The following is a 17987-nucleotide window of genomic DNA, read 5'->3' as shown; positions in this document are numbered from 1 at the left end:
AAATGAGTTCTATCCGGTACAGGACAGTAATCTGAGTGCTCCGATGGTGAACCAGCCGTGGCCTAAAGTCAGTGGTGTGACAGCCTTTTTAGGCCAGTGGACAGATATATGCTCGCTGTCTGGGCCTGATTATAAATGAGATCACACATTTGAGAGGGACTTGTGCCAGTTATTAATTACATGCATTTATTGATGCTTTTATTTTTGATGCGGGGAAGCAAAATTAAGCTTTAACTTAATAGTGAACGATATATATAATTTATGAATGAAGAATGAGGAACCACAATTATTTCAGGTTCAAATAGTCCCTACTCACCCAGCAATTAAACTGAAGTGTATGGAGTGTAGACACTGTGTTACAAACTCAAAACAGAAATGAGGAAACAGATGGCAAAATGAAAAACTGCTGACAGGACAGATCATGTCACATGAGCCGTTCTGTTCTGCCTTCAGCACTTGCTGCTGAAAAGGTGGTTTTGTTTGGACAGTGTTATTAGTTTCAAAATGTTCCATTCTACACTGAAGAAAGAAGCACATTTAGCATTTATTGTCTCTATGACGTCACCAAGAATCGACTGTATTTACATATTTGGATACTCGGCAACAGCACTTTAACCAAACGCATGTACGTGTGCTCTTTTACTGCAGGCCCCCTAGTGGCCATTCTGTCAGAACTGAAGTCAACTTTTTTATTCAATTGTGTTCTGTAACGTCTTGGTTTTGTTCAACGCTGCAGTGGGTCCAGGTCCTACTCAGAATCACTGGGCACATATAACAGGGTCAGGGTGTCAGTACATCACAGGGCATCACGCTCAAACCCAGTCACTGAGAGGAAAGCCACACAGACGGGGTGAGAACACACCAAATTCTCCACAGTGACCCGAGTAGAGGATAGGAAACTACCAGCTGTACCATGCAATAAAAGCCACCATTTCAGCCACAAGCAGCTACATATTAAAGTGCACTGATAAAGGTTTGATGTGGGGTCATCATCTTCTCTAATAATAAATCTAATAATTAATGTTTTCTCTTTTTTTGTGGAGAACTGAGGGCACTGAGATGTCAGCACAAATTCCTAGAAAAATGTTAAGAATCCTTGTGCGACTGTCAGATTATTAGATGCCATCGCTGGTGGCTCCGCTGCAGCCGAGAGCCAGGTTCAGACAGAACAACACTCAACAAACAGAGTCCCACAAGTCCATCAGCTGACTGCTGCTCGTACAATGCAGCCCACTCACCACGGCCTGCCTGGAATCTCACAAGCCAAACAAGGGTGGGGTCACACACCATCGCATGAGTTCATAATGACATTATTTTAAGGAAAGAAACAACTTGTGCTCTCTTTATTAACAGAAACGTCATGCAACGGGCTGAAGTTGTAAAAGCTTTTTTTAAGCTTTCCAAATAAAAAGGAAGTTTCAGGACAGAAGTGTGTAGAGAAGTGTAAACTCACATAAAATGACATTTTAATGGTTATTTAATACATATATCATTTATCAGAACAGGAACTGAAGCGTGTACCGCTCTGTTCTTCACGGATCGGGTGACACTGCAAACACGGTCCTGGGTTCAGACCTCATCACATGTCACCGTCTATGAGGAGTGTGGTGTGTTCTCCCTGTGTCTGCTTCATATTTGTAGCTAGATTGAGTGTGTGGAGTTGTCCACATGTATGAGTGTGTGTGTGTGTGAATGTGTGATGCCCTGTGATGGACTGGTGCCGAGTCTGGGTTGTGTTCCTGCCTTAAACTAGTGATTCCTTTAGGCTTTGGACCAACCGTGCCCCTGTTTAGAATGAAGTGCTTACAGAAGATGAATTAAAGAATGAATGTATCAATCATTCATCCATTATCTGTAACCCTTATCCAGTTCAGGGTTGCGGTGGGTCCAGAGCCTACCTGGAGTCATTGGGCGCAAGGCGGGAATACACCCTGGAGGGGGCACCAGTCCTTCACAGGGCAACACACATTCACTCACACACTCACTCCTACAGACACTTCTGAGTCGCCAATCCACCTACCAACGTGTGTTTTTGGAGCGTTGGACGAAACCGGAGCACCCGGAGGAAACCCACGCAGACACAGGAAGAACACACCACACTCCTCACAGACAGTCACCCAGAGGAAACCCACACGGACACAGGGAGAACACACCACACTCCTCACAGACAGTCACCCGGAGGAAATCCACACGGACACAGGGAGAACACACCACACTCCTCACAGACAGTCACCCAGAGGAAACCCACACGGACACAGGGAGAACACACCACACTCCTCACAGACAGTCACCCGGAGCGGGAATCGAACCCAGAACCTCCAGGTCCCTGGAGCTGTGTGACTGCGACACCTACCTGCTGCACCACCGTGCCGCCCATGAATCAATCAATGGATGAATATAAAAAACTAAATATAAATGACTAGAATTTTACTGAGTAAAAACAAAAAAGCATTAAAGAGTAATCACTGAAATACATGTATTTGAATAATAGGTATCGACTCACTCCCAACCTGTAATTATGGACACCATGCATTTTCATGAGTGCAAAAAAGACAATGACACAGTGTTAAAGCAATTCTCTTTTAATGAAATCGCTCATTTGTACATTTAATAATGCGTTCAAGATAATGTCCCCACTCACTCCAGTGAAGTTATAATCTGATTCATCTTCCTCAAACATATGGTACATTCATAACATTGTAGCATTATTCAAATAGTTTTATGTGACATTTATATTGATATAATGTTTAATCTGTAAGAAAAAAAAAGAGAAGAAAATCAAATATTGCCATATATTGCACCAGCCTTGGACCAACAACAGCCCGAATTTCACTCTGACTCGTCTCCCAAAGGCATTCATCAAATGAGAGTGTGGTTTCAGAAGGCACTACTGTTAGATCTTATTTTGATTTGGACTCAAAATAAAATAAACTCGAAACCCCTTCAGAAAACATCCGCATTTTCACAAAGACTCGCAAAGAATGGAGAAAACGAAGAGGGAAAAGCCTTCAATCTGTTGGAGTGTAAACAGCCGCCAGGGCCTGGTGGAAGAAGAAGTTTGTTTTGGCGAGTGGTGGGTTAGTGGAGAGCTCTCTCTTTAGAGATGGCCCGCCGTCCTTGGGGAAGAACACTTTGGACGCAGGGGTCACAGCTTCCTGCCCACACAGTGGACAGACGAGCACACAACAGGAAACGGCTTGGAGAGCTCAGAGTTACACCAACACAGCGGCTTACAATCGACATGTTCACTCCCAGTCCCTCGCTTTCAAACGCTGCACGCCTCAACAACTTATGTGGTTTTAACAAACAAAGAAAACCACCACTCAAAAAGTCTGGAATCATGCTTTTCAATCATCTAAGGGCAATGTAAAATGATGGTAATTTGAGCAATGTTTGCTCCTAATGACGAACAGAGCTGTAAATTCCATGAGGACTGATATTGTAAAACACTGGGAATGGAAATGGAAAACCTTACAGTGGAAGAAAAAACATCCTGCACTTTGAATTAATGGGACTTTTCCCATTTCTCACGGTCCACTCGCCTGGAAATTATTCATTCATTTATTCATTATCTGTAAGCGCTTATCCAGTTCTGGGTTGTGGTGGATCCAGAGCCTACCTGGAATCATTGGGCGCAAGGCGGGAATACACCCTGGAGGGGGCACAAGTCCTTCACAGGGCAACACAGACACACACACATTCATTCACTCACACACTCACTCCTACGGACACTTTTGAGTCGCCATTCCACCTACCAACGTGTGTTTTTGGACTGTGGGAGGAAACCAGAGCACCCAGAGGAAACACACGCGGATACAGGGAGAACACACCACACAGACAGTAACCCGGAGGAAACCCAAGCAGACACAGGGAGAACACACCACACTCCTCACAGACAGTCACCCGGAGGAAACCCATGCAGACACAGGGAGAACACACCACACTCCTCACAGACAGTCACCCGGAGGAAACCCACGCAGACACAGGGAGAACACACCACACTCCTCACAGACAGTCATCCGGAGGAAACCCACGCAGACACAGGGAGAACACACCAACTCCTCACAGACAGTCACCTGGAGCGGGAATCGAACCCACGACCTCCAGGCCCCTGGAGCTGTGTGACTGCGACACTACCTGCTGCACCACCGTGCCTCCCTCTGGAAATTAAAACACATTAAAACACATTATTATCACATCTGTCTCCAGACATATGTTCTGTTATTGCCTCATGCTCGTTCGTGTAAACGTCACGTCCTTGCGTTTCTCTGCTCACACCCTGCAATCCCTGGTCATGTGACTGAGCTCACCTGACTCCAAAAGTTACATAGTGCAGTTTCTGCAGTGCTGATCCCAGGGTAGTAAAAACAGAAGCTCTGTTCTCCCTATTACAGGTCAACGATACATCTCTCCTCATACATTACAAAGAACAGCTGTCATTTTCAAATTCTGTACAAAAACAGCTGAGAAATTAAGGTGCGAGGTTTTGTTCCCACAGAAATGTTGTTAATATTAAATACAATAATAAAAATACGGATACAACAAGCGATTCCAGACTTTTAAACATTGGCGCACAAAGGAATTATTCCATGAACCAGACCTGCTTTTAGGGTCAAATATAAAACCCTATCTGTGCTTCAGTGTCTTTAAGATCAATATGTTAAAGCTCTTATTCTTCAGTCATTTTTGAGATCCACAACAACTAATCACCAAGAAAAGATGAGCGCCTGGAATGGGAATTAAAATTAAAGAGAGGTAACTACTGTTGTTAAAATGACTGTAAAAAGCTGATGAATATAAAACATGCCAACATCATGTTGAACACGCCGTTTCTGACAGAAATGTGCTTAGATTCAGAGGCACATGACTGAGCAGGTTTTATGGGTACATGCCCATACAACTATATTAGTGCATCTAGACTCTATATCAGATTTACAGAAAAAAAAAAAGAGCCCCGGGACACAGCAGCGTGACGCACAAGCAAGCAACAAGCGCCACTCGTCCCCAAACCCATGACGGAGCGAACCACGTACAGAGATATGGAGCAAAAATGCCCGGTTGTATTCCCAGTGTAAACAATTAATTAGAATTAGATAAAAAATATCTAAACTCAAACAACAAAACACAACGGTCAGCCGTAAGTTTGTCTTAAACAACAGCAACACTCTGGAGGAAGGGATTAAAAAAATGGCTCATTTATTTCCCTCTTGCAGTGTGTCGTCTTATAAAACCCTCATGCTCTCGTTATTTCAAAATACACATATTCACTATTAAGCAAAACAAAGAGGAGTCTTTACAGGAAGTGATGCAGGCTATTGATGGTTTAAACAGTGAGAAGTGAGTGGATGGAGAGGCAGGAAAAACTGGAATTGCTAGAGGGGAGTTGAGATGAGGGGGGGGGGGGGGCATTCTTACAGACTGCCATATTGCAAATGCCCTTGATATATAACATCTGTATTACTCTGTGAATGTAAACAGGATTGTATACAAACAATAGGCTACAAAATACACTGATAGTAAAATAAAGACTTTCCGTCACACGTAGAACACGTACCGAACTTGGACACAACACGTGATCCTCAGAACGTCTCTTAGTTCCCTTTTCTGCAAAATACTTAGAAACATACAAACAGGTTCAAATATATATTAATGCTTTGTCGATATATTAAGTACCACATTAAATTTCTTGGTGGGCTTTACTAATCGTTAATCTAATACTGGACTGACTGTTCTGAAGAAGAACCGTTCTCGTTTGAGGTAGGGGTGAGCAGAGGGACTGACCCAAAGTCACCTTTTTAAAAATAGCTCCACTCTGGGTTCCCCTGAGCTTCGCTGCATTTTGAAAAGGGAGAGCTTAGCAATGGGAAAACCACAGGGGGAGCGTGACGAACAGCAGTCTACAGACGACGTATTTCTTGTGAGCTCAGGCGTATAAACCAGAACGTATACAGGTTTATAAAACACAAGCGAGTGTGATTACCATCTGACTGCATTTACAATACACTTGTGCAAAACCAGTGAAGAGATTTATTGTCATCGCAGTCACAGTACATTCAGCAGGTCCTGGAGAAGCCTGCAGCACTTTATAAGCTATTTTGCCTGAGGCCCGGTCACTAGGCTGAGGTTTAATCTCCTTGGACAGAGCTCTGGGTCTCGGTGCTCAGCTCCTTTTCCTGAAGATACACAGTGAACCCACAGCTGCCCGTGAGCCGGGTGTTTGCCTCTGATTTTGTGATTTAACGTACCTAGCGTTCCTATCTTTGAGGCATTGATTGCACGGTCATGAATTCGAAGTGGCCAACTATGGCTTACGAAATACCAAAACAAAGAAACGGCAATTTTACGAGATGAGGCCACGAGACTACGTCTACCACCTACGCAAACCATGTTCAAATAAACAGATACAACTATGAAACTATTAAAAGACCTAAAGAAATGAACCCGGATCTACATTGGCTACTTGGATTGAAGCTTTCTTTTAAGTGTATCTCAGTGCCTCAGTGAAAATAATTATGAGCGAGCTTATACATAAATTGTGGAGGCCTTCTTTCAGTGCCTTGCCCCATTGTCAGGGCAAAGTTGCTCCTTCTTTAATACACCCTGCAGATGCACAATCTCATATTAAAATCACCTGTAATTCTTCAAGAGGTAGCTTTCATCTTTTCCACACATTTAAAACTAACTGTGCAAAGTATTCCATAACAAAGTCAGCATTCAGCGCTTGGAGAATTACACGGATGATTCCCTGTCCAGTCTTGCCTTCGTTCCCCAGTGAGCTCTAGGTGTAGCCCAGGGTCTCCATCTCGCTGCGGTAGCGCTGTTCGGACACTTTGCTCTTGTGCTGCTTGCTCTCCAGGTGCAGGCGGAAGTCTGCTTCCTCGCTGGCCCCTGAGTTGCACATGGAGCAGTAGAACTGACCGCTGGGTGTTACACACATGGCTAGGTCTCGAGGGATACGTTGCCGTGGCCGGGGGTTGTAGTAAGGCCCTAGGATGAGCACACACAATGGCTGATTAGACATGAACATATCATAGTACACAAGTAGCACTGTGTCTGTAGGCGGAATTATGTGCACATGCAGGCAGAAAATATGCATATGTGGGCTACATATGCCATATAAAATATGCCTTTTTATATATAAACAGGGGTTATATTTAGAAGCAAATTCATTAATTCATGGTCAGAACTGACACTGCTGTGAAAAAATCAGCAAGGTCTTATACTAAATTTTGGACATAGGCAAAAAATTTCCATTCATCCATTATCTGTAACAGTTAATCCAATTCAGGTTCACAGTGGGTCCAGAGCCTACCTGGAATCATTGGGCGCAACACAGGAATACACCCTGGAGGGGGCGCCAGTCCTTCACAAGGCAAAACACACCCACACATTCACACTCACACCTACGGACGCATTTGAGTCCCCAATCCACCTACCAACGTGTGTTCTTGGACTGTGGGAGGAAACCGGAGCACCCGGAGGAAACCCACGCAGACACAGAGAGAACACACCACACTCCTCACAGACAGTCACCCGGAGGAAACCCACGCAGACACAGGGAGAACACACCACACTCCTCACAGACAGTCACCCGGAGGAAACCCATGCCAACACAGGGAGAACACACCAACTCCCCACAGACAGTCACCCTGAGGAAACCCACGGTACGTGGCTTTTGCATTCCTTTATGACACAGCAGCAACTCTTGTCTTTTAGTTCACTTACTTTTTATATAATATATAACTAGTTACACACTATACTTTATTTTTTTCAGATTTTACAGTGTACAAAATAACGACACCCACAAACAGTCGCTTAAAGCTCTTTTTATCAATGCCTTTGGTCTGTGCTGAGAGCAATTGCCTGGAGTCTTCTATGACCACTGTCTCAAACATGTATTCATCAATCAAACCCTAACAAGATTAAGCAGCCTTAATACTGCTACAGACGGGAACTATAATCAAGTTGGAATAAGCGACTAAACCCATGTTTTATTCTGGGACGGGATTTATCCATGGCTATTTCTGGAGTGCTGTTTTTAAATTATGATTAAACCCAAAGCAGTGCTCTGTGTTCTAGGATCCATTTGCTTTTGTGTGTACGGCTAGGGGAGAGGGTCAGCGAGGCCGTGTGTCCGTGATTGAGACCTGCCACCATGCGGGTGACGTGGGAAAGGCCGGGCTGACGTGGGGTGGAGTATCGGTTTGCAAACACCAAAGGCCTGGCACTGTGCCTGAATTCAGCGAGCTGCCCCGGGATGCTGGACTCACTCAACACTGCTGCCAGCCGCTCTGCTGCCAAAGCATGGAGCAGAAATTTAGCATTTAGCACCACTGCTTTGACCACTGGCCAGAAATCAGCCCCCAGTGGCCCAGTCTCCACATGAAAGTGTGGAGACCGTCACAGCTGAACTGTCATCTGCAGCCAGCCACTGCATTGCATGAATAGTTTTTGGAGACATGAACTGCTATTTCAGACTCACTTTACTCAGGCAGTCCCCTGCATATTGTCTAAAGACACTCCACATAATAAAACATTCAACAACAACATCTGGTTCTGTCTGGTGCTCAGAACTGCCAGAACTTAGTCGTGTTTTTTTTTATTGTGACTTGTTTCTGATTAAGGACGGCACGGTGGTGCAGCAGGTAGTGTCACAGTCACACAGCTCCACGGACCTGGAGGTTGTGGGTTTGAGTCCCGCTCCAGGTGACTGTCTGTGAGGAGTGTGGTGTGTTCTCCCTGTGTCTGCGTGGGTTTCCTCCGGGTGACTGTCTGTGAGGAGTGTGGTGTGTTCTCTCTGTGTCTACGTGGGTTTCCTCCGGGTGACAGTCTGTGAGGACGGTGGTGTGTTCTCCCTGTGTCCGCGTGGGTTTCCTCCGGGTGACTGTCTGTGAGGAGTGTGGTGTGTTCTCTCTGTGTCTGCGTAGGTTTCCTCTGGGTGACTGTCTGTGAGGAGTGTGGTGTTTTCTCTCTGTGTCCGTGTGGGTTTCCTCCAAGTGACTGTCTGTGAGGAGTGTGGTGTGTTCTCTGTGTCTGTGTGGGTTTCCTCCGGGTGACTGTCTGTGAGGAGTGTGGTTTGTTCTCTCTGTGTCTGCGTGGGTTTCCTCCGGATGACAGTCTGTGAGGAGTGTGGTGTGTTCTCCCTGTGTCCGCGTAGGTTTCCTCCCACAGTCCAAAAACACACGTTGGTAGGTGGATTGGTGACTCAAAAGTGTCCGTAGGTGTGAGTATGTTGCCCTGTGAAGGACTGGCGCCCCCTCCAGGGTTTGTTCCCGCCTTGCGCCCAATGATTCCAGGTAGGCTCTGGACCCACCGCGACCCTGAACTGGATAAGGGTTACAGATAATGAATGAATGAATGAATGTTTCTAATTATGCCTCTTCTACAACTGAAACACTCTATGAAATTGTGCCAATATTTTCTGCAAAAACACTTTTATAAAAAGGCTAAGACCATGGCTCTGTTTACTGACAGTTCCAGACTGTCATTAATATGGGGTCAGTGGTTACTAGTCATTGTTGTCATGTACACAGCAGTGTTTGGCTGCCTCAGACTGGTCTAACCTTTCAGAGTTTTACAATGCTCCTATTAAAAATACTTAAGACATTTACTTTGATAACTTTTATACACTTTTATATTTCTGTAATCTGCATCGAATTAAATGTCGACTATGGAAGCTGCTTGTTATAATTATTACTAGTGTCTCTCTCTTTTGTTTGTACCTGGCATGGCAGTGTTCACGTGTGTCCTGCGATTCTTGTTGAGTCTGTACTCATTTCCTTCTTTCCTCGAACGCCTCTGAGCGAGATCAGCTGCATCTCTGGAAAAAAATATATAAATATACACAGTGTATCTCTGTTAGGGTCTTGTTCATTTCTGAGCTAGAACACAATGTGTTTTCATGAGAGTCAGTGAATCAAGCCAAACTTTTCAGGGAAATAGCTCTCTTCATATTCAGGCCCTAACGACGCAAACGTAAATCAATATGTTCTTCTGTTTAAGCTACACACCCTTTAATTACATCTATCATGACTGTTGCATGGTCAAACTAGTCTGGGCTAGCTCCCTCAGATATGATCAAGCGTTCAACAGCGGAGCAGGATGCAGTGTCCTATCTCCATGGGTTTGCTATCGCTCTCAGACACACTGGCATTTAAACGAGCTCCCCGTTATCAGGGCAAAGACACAGGGAAGATAAAACCAAAGAGAGAAAAAATCCTTCCTCTATGCAAAGCTACAATTTGTGTATTAACGTCGCCTTGTGCTTTACCGTATGGGCGTGAGCTTGTGCTGTATATCCTCCTGCCCTTCTCTCTCACAAACACAGACCCTGATCATAGCACAAGCCGACACAACACTGGTGCCATCAGGCCATTTCTACTGAAGCTTTGGGACACTTTTATTTTCTCACTTTTACTTTTCAGTTCTTAAAGTTTTACCCCAATTTCTGCCACAGGTTTTTTTGTCCTGTAGCACTTTGTCTTTGTGACAGTAGCTTGGAACATGTTCTCCACCTTACTAATCTAACAATCCTGGCTAGTTATTGCAAAGCAACAAAGAAAGAATACTCGTCTGTGTGTGTGTAGGATGCTGCGGGAGTTGTGAGACTCACGAGGAGCTGGCGCTCTGCTGGGCCTCCGCGAGCCGGAGTCTCTTGGCGTGGTTCTTGCCCTGGTAGTGGGCGTGAGCTACGGCAGGGGAGCTGAAAGACGCGTCACACAGCTTGCAGTAGTCATTCTCGGTGGCCAGGATAACACGGCTGGGGCCCTTGAAGGACGACTGAGAGCAGGAGAAGGGCAGAAGTGATGAAAGGCTCACCGGCTCAGAGCAAGGCTCTGATTACTATCACAGCGGCTTTGCTGAATGGAGACTTACAGAGTGACACCACACGATCAAACTGCGCTTAAAGCCACGGCTGCTCATCGGCTGACTGTGAAAAAGGCTGTGTGTGTGTGTGTGTGTGTGCACTGCTTCTGCTGCAGGAAAAGGCTGGTAAAGTGGAAAGAGCCAGACATATATAGAGTTTTTACCTGCTTGGCCACTGCAGCAGCAGGCTCAGTGGGTGGAGTGGAGAGGAACTGCTGTGAAACTGGCTCAGCTTCCTCTGGTATTCTGATAGGGGGTGGCTGCTGACTCCCAGCATAAAAATTTCTCAGCTTCTTGCTGTGGTTTTTGCCCTGGAACCAAACAAAATGCATGTGTCATGTTTTTACAAATGAGTCACACCACTAGCTTTCTCATGACTGCTTATTTCAAGGAGCGAAATACAATGTAAAGGAAGATAAATACGAAATCATCTTGAGGTCGCATACTATAAACAAGCAGAGATTCGTGTTAGAAATTCTAAATCGAAGTAAAAATCAACAGGCAATGATTTTCATGCTTTTGAATATTACAAACTCTTCTCTTCCACATCCAATGTGCTTCGCAGAGGACAACGCAAAGGCAGCCAATCTGTGCCTGTGCACTCACCACACAACAGCTATTTGGTAGGCAGGTAACAGTACAAGGCAGGAAACACACCCAGGACCTGATACCCAAGGCCATCTCAGGGCATGACACATTCACAGAGACACGCACTCACACCTATGAACACTTTCACCCACACATTCACACTATGGGCAATTTCACACAGTCGAATCGCGGATTCTGATACTGTTCCATTAATGTTTACAAAATAAAGAAACTGGGACCAGATCCACCACACTCCTCACAGACAGTCACCTGGAGGAAACCCACACAGACACAGGGAGAACACACCACACTCCTCACAGACAGTCACCCGGAGGAAACCCACACAGACACAGGGAGAACACACCACACTCCTCACAGACAGTCACCCGGAGGAAACCCACGCAGACACAGGGAGAACACACCACACTCCTCACAGACAGTCACCCGGAGGAAACCCACGCAGACACAGGGAGAACACACCACACTCCTCACAGACAGTCACCTGGAGGAAACCCACACAGACACAGGGAGAACACACCACACTCCTCACAGACAGTCACCCGGAGGAAACCCACACAGACACAGGGAGAACACACCACACTCCTCACAGACAGTCACCTGGAAGAAACCCACACAGACACAGGGAGAACACACCACACTCCTCACAGACAGTCACCTGGAAGAAACCCACACAGACACAGAGAGAACACACCACACTCCTCACAGACAGTCACCCGGAGGAAACCCACGCAGACACAGGGAGAACACACCACACTCCTCACAGACAGTCACCTGGAGGAAACCCACACAGACACAGGGAGAACACACCACACTCCTCACAGACAGTCACCCAGAGGGGGAATCGAACCCACAACCTCCAGGCCCCTGGAGCTGTGTGACTACGACACCTACCTGCTGCAGAATATATGAAACATGGTGATAGCACTTTACAAAACACCACTGACCTGGTAGTGGGCCTGCGCTTGCTGGGCTGAGTTGAGTGTCACATTGCACAGTTTGCAGTACAGAGGTTTACACAGCTCCTCCAGGGTGGCATCCTGCTCGGTGCCCACTTTCTGGCCTTCGTCTTCGGGGAGCTGTGGGCTGGAGACTGGGGGCATGGAGATGGGCGGACTGGGGACCAGCTGCAGGTGAGGAGCAGGGGGCTTGGCCGGTAAGGGGCTGCAAAGCGGGAAAGCCAGGGGGTCTGGGGACATCATCACTGGGGGAGGTCCGAGGGTCGGGGTGGGAGATACAGGCTGGAAGGTCTGACACTGTTGCTGACACATTAGATTCAGTGGCGGCTTCAGAACAGTCTCTGGACCTGAAAGCCAAGGTCAGGATTTAAGAAGAGAAGAGAAGGAGAAGGAGATGAATGTGATGAGAGGGAATAAAAGACATATGCAATCAAGCGCAGCAAATTATTCTCCCTTGCAACAGCACAGTTCAACTGCGATGAGGCTGACAGCTCGCTGAGGAAAAATAGAGCCCCTGCGGAAAAGGCACACAGCCTCCCTCTAGCAACAGAGAGGCTTTTTAACATCTGCACCTCTCACTATAGACGTGATTACCGCCGACTCCTGCCCAGTCAACCGTGGACATTTTTGGCCCTCATCTGTGTGTACATTACTCCGGCTGATCTGAGGCTGATTGTGGGGGGTGCACGGTCAGCTGCTGCACTGCTGTCCCAATGTTTCCACTGTATCAGTTCCAACAGAGTCCTGACAACAATGATTCAGGAGACTGAAATAGCATCAGAGTGCGAAGGACTTTTTTTGTTGCTTCCGGATCGAGCGGATCAAGGACGCTTCGGCTGGAGGCTCATGTTTGCTCAGATATTTCTCCTGAGAACAACCCAGGAATCTCACCTGTGTCTCCTCTTGAACTTTCGGAGATCTCAGTAAAGTCACACGATATAATCTCGAGGGCGATGTGCATCACCATCAAGTTGAATGGTGATTCATTGAATGCAATAGTTTTAGTACATACCAGAGTCATTTACCTACGATCCCCCCCCACACACACACACCCCGCACACACACACTCGTGCTCTATTTGGTGCCAGAAGACAAACCTGATATGTCTTGGTCATCAGAGAATACAAGTCCAGAAATAGGCTCAAGGAGGACCTACATAGTCACAGCTCAAGGTCAGAATCGCTACCCTACTGTTTTTTTACATCCCAACATTTTTAACCTACAGGCAGGAGACAACTGCAGCGGCAGCAGAAAATGTTCATCAGAGCTGGAAGAACAGCGTAAAATCTTTCCTTCAGTGAAAGACGGCACTCTTTGGCATCTATAATGCAGGGTGCACCGAGTACACGAGAAGGTAAAGGTAGAAACTGCTTGGAGCCGGAGCTTGTCTTACACAACCTGCCAGGGCTGAACAGTTTGAGATATTTCTTTTCAACTCATATGTCCAACATGGATAAACGTGTCCCATCCTTTCAGGTGGAGAGTGGCTTTGTTTCACCCGGGGTTTTATTGATTAGATGTAAGGAAGGGCTCAAACTAGTCATGACCTGTCAGTGAAAATGTCCACTGAATAAATATGAACTGGTGTGAGGCATCACCTCCCAACCCAATGGTTTTATAGTCAGCTGTGTATTGAGATTAGAGTGGGTTAGCTTCTCTACAATGCGTTGTTTCCCCTCAAACCGCTCTGAATCAGTGTATACGTAATTCATTGATCAAATCATGCGGAAATTTGGAAAAATAAGTGGAATTCCCTTTAACTACAACCCTATGTATCAACTTAAATGCATATAAATTGTCAATAGATGTTTTATAATGTTATATACGCATCACAAATGTGAGCCCTCTGTCCTGTAGCGAAACCTGAGCCCAAGTCTTCGTTCAGCAAATTCAGGTATAATGTGGTCATTATGCAAATGAGGTCAGATTTCCCAGCATCCCTAACATTAGCCACTATTATAAAAATACCCATTCCTGTTTTACTGCCTTCCAACAGTGCCCTAAAGGTAACAGGCAACATTCCTATCACATATTACACACTAGCATTAAGGTTCTAACAGATAGGAATTGTCCAAAACATTTGGGCACCTGTTCATCGTTTCTTACGAAATCAAACGTGTGTGACGTTCTTCCCTTCTTTGTCATAACAGCTCCTCCTCCAGCTCCTAATCAATGTTTGAACATTTCTGTGAGGATTTGATAGCATTTAGATAAGTACTGATGTTGGATGATTCCCAGTAAACATTTAACCGTTGATTCAACGTTGAAATAACGTAATGACTGCCGTCTAATCAACGTTCTCTTAAGGTTGAAAATGAAAGTTGAAAAGACGTCCGAACACAGACAATGAAAAGACGACTATTAGACGTATTTTGGACGTCCATTGACGTTATTAGTTGGTCCCGAAATAAATTACTTGTATAAAACGCGTTTTGGACGTCCACTGACGTTATCGATTGATCACCACTTAACTAACTTATTAAGATGGATTTTGAACGTCCATTGACGTTTAAAATATGTCCTTGACGGACAGACTACTTTTAGACCTATTTTGAACGTCCAGGGACGTTTCTTGTTTACTGGGTTAGCTCTAGATCACAATTATCACTTCTACTTGGAGCTGCATCCCTCCAGTGCACAGCCCAAAGGTGGGGGTGGTCTTTATACGACCACCTTTCGCCCACGCTTCCCACTGACGTCTCGTTTCATTTCATGCTTCTCTGTGGAGATCACACGCGCAGTTTGATTTAAAGAAAGGAAAGGGACAAAAACCCTGAAGACATGAATTTTAAGAATGTATATTGCTTTTACTGGAGCTGAGGTGAATGCAACGGGTGCTGAGCATAGAATCAGTTCCGAAAAACGTTGATGAGTGATTGGAGTGAGCACAAATCAATGACAGGGATCATGAATCAATCCATGACCAAGATCAATGTGGGAACTTGTACTAGTCAATAACACAATAACGGGGTGATAATGAAAGTAAAGCTTGTTCACACGACAGGCATTGACCAAACTCTCAAATGTGCCAATGGGGTAACAGCTTTTAAATACCTGTCTAAACAGCTGAGAAACTAAAGGCTGCTTTCACTGCAGCACTAACTGATGCAGTGCATCCATTAAAGCGCAGCGCATTCACCAAAGCGCAAGGATAAAATAGGCCCACCATACCTGCAAACCGGGGGAAATAATGGCTGCTGCTTCCATATGTCACAGGCTGAAGGCTGTATGTGTTGCAGTAATCAGAGCTCGAATAAACTGCATCTCTGTTCCCCACATTCATCGCCATCTTCCTCGCATCCTTCAAAGCTGCCGAACTTCTTCCAGCACCGCCGCGGATCTCACGCCTTCCACCGCGCCTTCAACGCAGGGGAGTCACAACACGGGGGCTTCGGAATAAACACAAAAATACACATTTTATTCCTTTGTTTACTTGTAGAACTCAATAATTTTACGTATTTCTTAAAGACTAATTAAAATATCTCGCAGAACACAGCTCTAAATGTGAAATATTCGGCCGTGATACAATGAACCTCCCCTCGCTCGATTTGGTACAGTCCACATCCTACAGAACTCCGAAAATGTGATTGACAATGTTCACCTCACTGTAAAAGGGTACAGATATGAAGGCAAACCTGTTTCTACTTGTAACAGAGTATTCAGCCTTTGTGTAAGTCTTAGGTTTATAATAAAAACGACAGTCATTACTGTGACTCCCAGTGTTAACGCTCAGGTCTCATAAAAGACCTAATACAGTCATGCTGCTTCGTAACATGACAAACAGGTTATACTCATGTAATTCACAGTGAAAGTCTATTATTTATATTTTATCTCATTATTCCTAAGCAGTTGTTATAAGATTATTATAACCAGGCATCCCATAATTACAAATAAGGGTCCCAAAGATATGTTTTTGTCAGAAAATATTCACCTACTGTCTCATAATAATGGCTTACTTTTTCATAATTCTTAGCCAGTGCTGGGGTGTTTTAAAACAAAACAAAATAAATAATCCATTACTGATTACTGTGTGTTCAAAGCCCCAAGTGCATTATTATGTGTGTCTGTGTGTGTGTGTGTGTTCACTGCCACAGATGGGTTAAATACAGAAGACACAGTTCATTGTACGTTGTATTGTACAGTGACAAATAATTGCACATTTCATTACTGTAATGGGGTTCCTTTGCTCTTTACATTCTAGAAACTGTAATCTCAAACCTCATTAATTTACTTTAAGTTTACATTCTAAAACCCATACAAACACATTTGAATAAAATTAATGAACAAATCTGGTGTGTTCTCTCTGTGTCTGCGTGGGTTTCCTCCGGGTGACTGTCTGTGAGGAGTGTGGTGTGTTCTCCCTGTGTCTGTGTGGGTTTCCTCCGGGTGCTCCGGTTTCCTCCCACAGTCCAAAATCACATGTTGGTAGGTGGATTGGTGACTCAAAAGTGTCCGTGTGAGTGAATGTGTGAGTGTGTGTTGCCCTGTGAAGCACTGGCGCCCCCTCCAGGGTGTATTCTCGCCCTGTGCCCAATGATTCCAGGTAGGCTCTGGAACCACTGAGACCCTGAACTGGATAAGGGTTACAGATAATGAATGAAAATAGTGTAATAAAGCTTATATTTTATAGAAAATGTGAGAAACTATCTTTAAGTTAGTAACTATAATGTGATTACAAAATATTTTACAGTAATTTCTTGCATTGCTTTGTTACAGAAAAAAGTTTGACCGCACTGTCCCTAACACTGTTCGTAGCCAGCACACATTAGTGGGGTCTGAATAGGACATAGTCCGGCAGGAACTGTGTGGGGTGGTACATACTATTATTTGGACCCAGGTGGTTTGCCCACATTGAATACATGTGGGTCCTGGTTTCATCCATGACTCACTCTGAAGGGCATCCAAAAATGGGGAGCAGACAAAACTTTCTGATACCCAGCAGGACTATTGTTATGGGCCTCACACCGTTTGCCTTGCTCTCTCTCCATGAGCTCCTTTCCCATTATTCTAAGACACTAATAACTATAGAATACCTAGTCATAGTAATATGGACTTTTCTCATAATTATTTGTAAAGACCTCCACCAGTAAAAAACCAAGCTTTTTATTTTGTTAAGATATTCATGTTCTGTTTACGTTAGAAGAGATATCACGTGCGAAATTAGTAGTCAACACCATGGCAGACCCTTCCAATTTGTCAACACCATGACTAAGCCTTTCTGTTAGGGTTAAAAAGACAGACTTAAACGGTGTGATGTGGAAAGCCAGAGTTTATGATGTCATAAACCCTAAGGAACCAATTTTGGCAAATGGCCGAGGAGTATATGGAGTTAGAGGTGGAGACTCACTGCATATTCATAGATTGGTGTGTACTGAATAAATGCAAAGGTGTAGAAAAACATCTACTTCTAAAGGAACACTGCTCATGGGCGCCCCCTACAGCTGCAGAGTGCAACTAATTTTTACAGCATTGTCCTGAAATCAAGGGGAGGGAGTGTGGGAGGTTTCCTTCGCTTCTCCAAATGTTACACAGTGCAGTTTCTGCAGTGCTGAGCCT

At 45.0% G+C, this 17987-nt stretch overlaps 1 protein-coding gene across 1 annotated transcript; it reads right to left on the bottom strand.

The window, feature by feature from the left end:
* Positions 1 to 2599: 2599 nt before the first annotated feature.
* Positions 2600 to 15726, bottom strand: zmat3 (zinc finger, matrin-type 3). The gene is made up of 6 exons (XM_066647811.1): positions 15603 to 15726; positions 12420 to 12778; positions 11031 to 11177; positions 10613 to 10779; positions 9723 to 9820; positions 2600 to 6987 (listed from the first exon to the last, which is right to left on the bottom strand). Exons 1-6 carry the CDS (start codon positions 15718 to 15720, stop codon positions 6779 to 6781), a joined length of 1098 nt encoding a protein of 365 aa, XP_066503908.1. The 5' UTR covers positions 15721 to 15726; the 3' UTR covers positions 2600 to 6778.
* Between the last annotated feature and the right edge of the window lie 2261 nt (positions 15727 to 17987).

This window comes from Hoplias malabaricus, chromosome 16 (assembly GCF_029633855.1).
Source record: "Hoplias malabaricus isolate fHopMal1 chromosome 16, fHopMal1.hap1, whole genome shotgun sequence".
Classification (NCBI taxonomy): Eukaryota; Metazoa; Chordata; class Actinopteri; order Characiformes; family Erythrinidae; genus Hoplias; species Hoplias malabaricus.
Note: the sequence above shows the minus strand (reverse complement) of the source record. Positions and strands in the feature narration are given on the sequence as shown.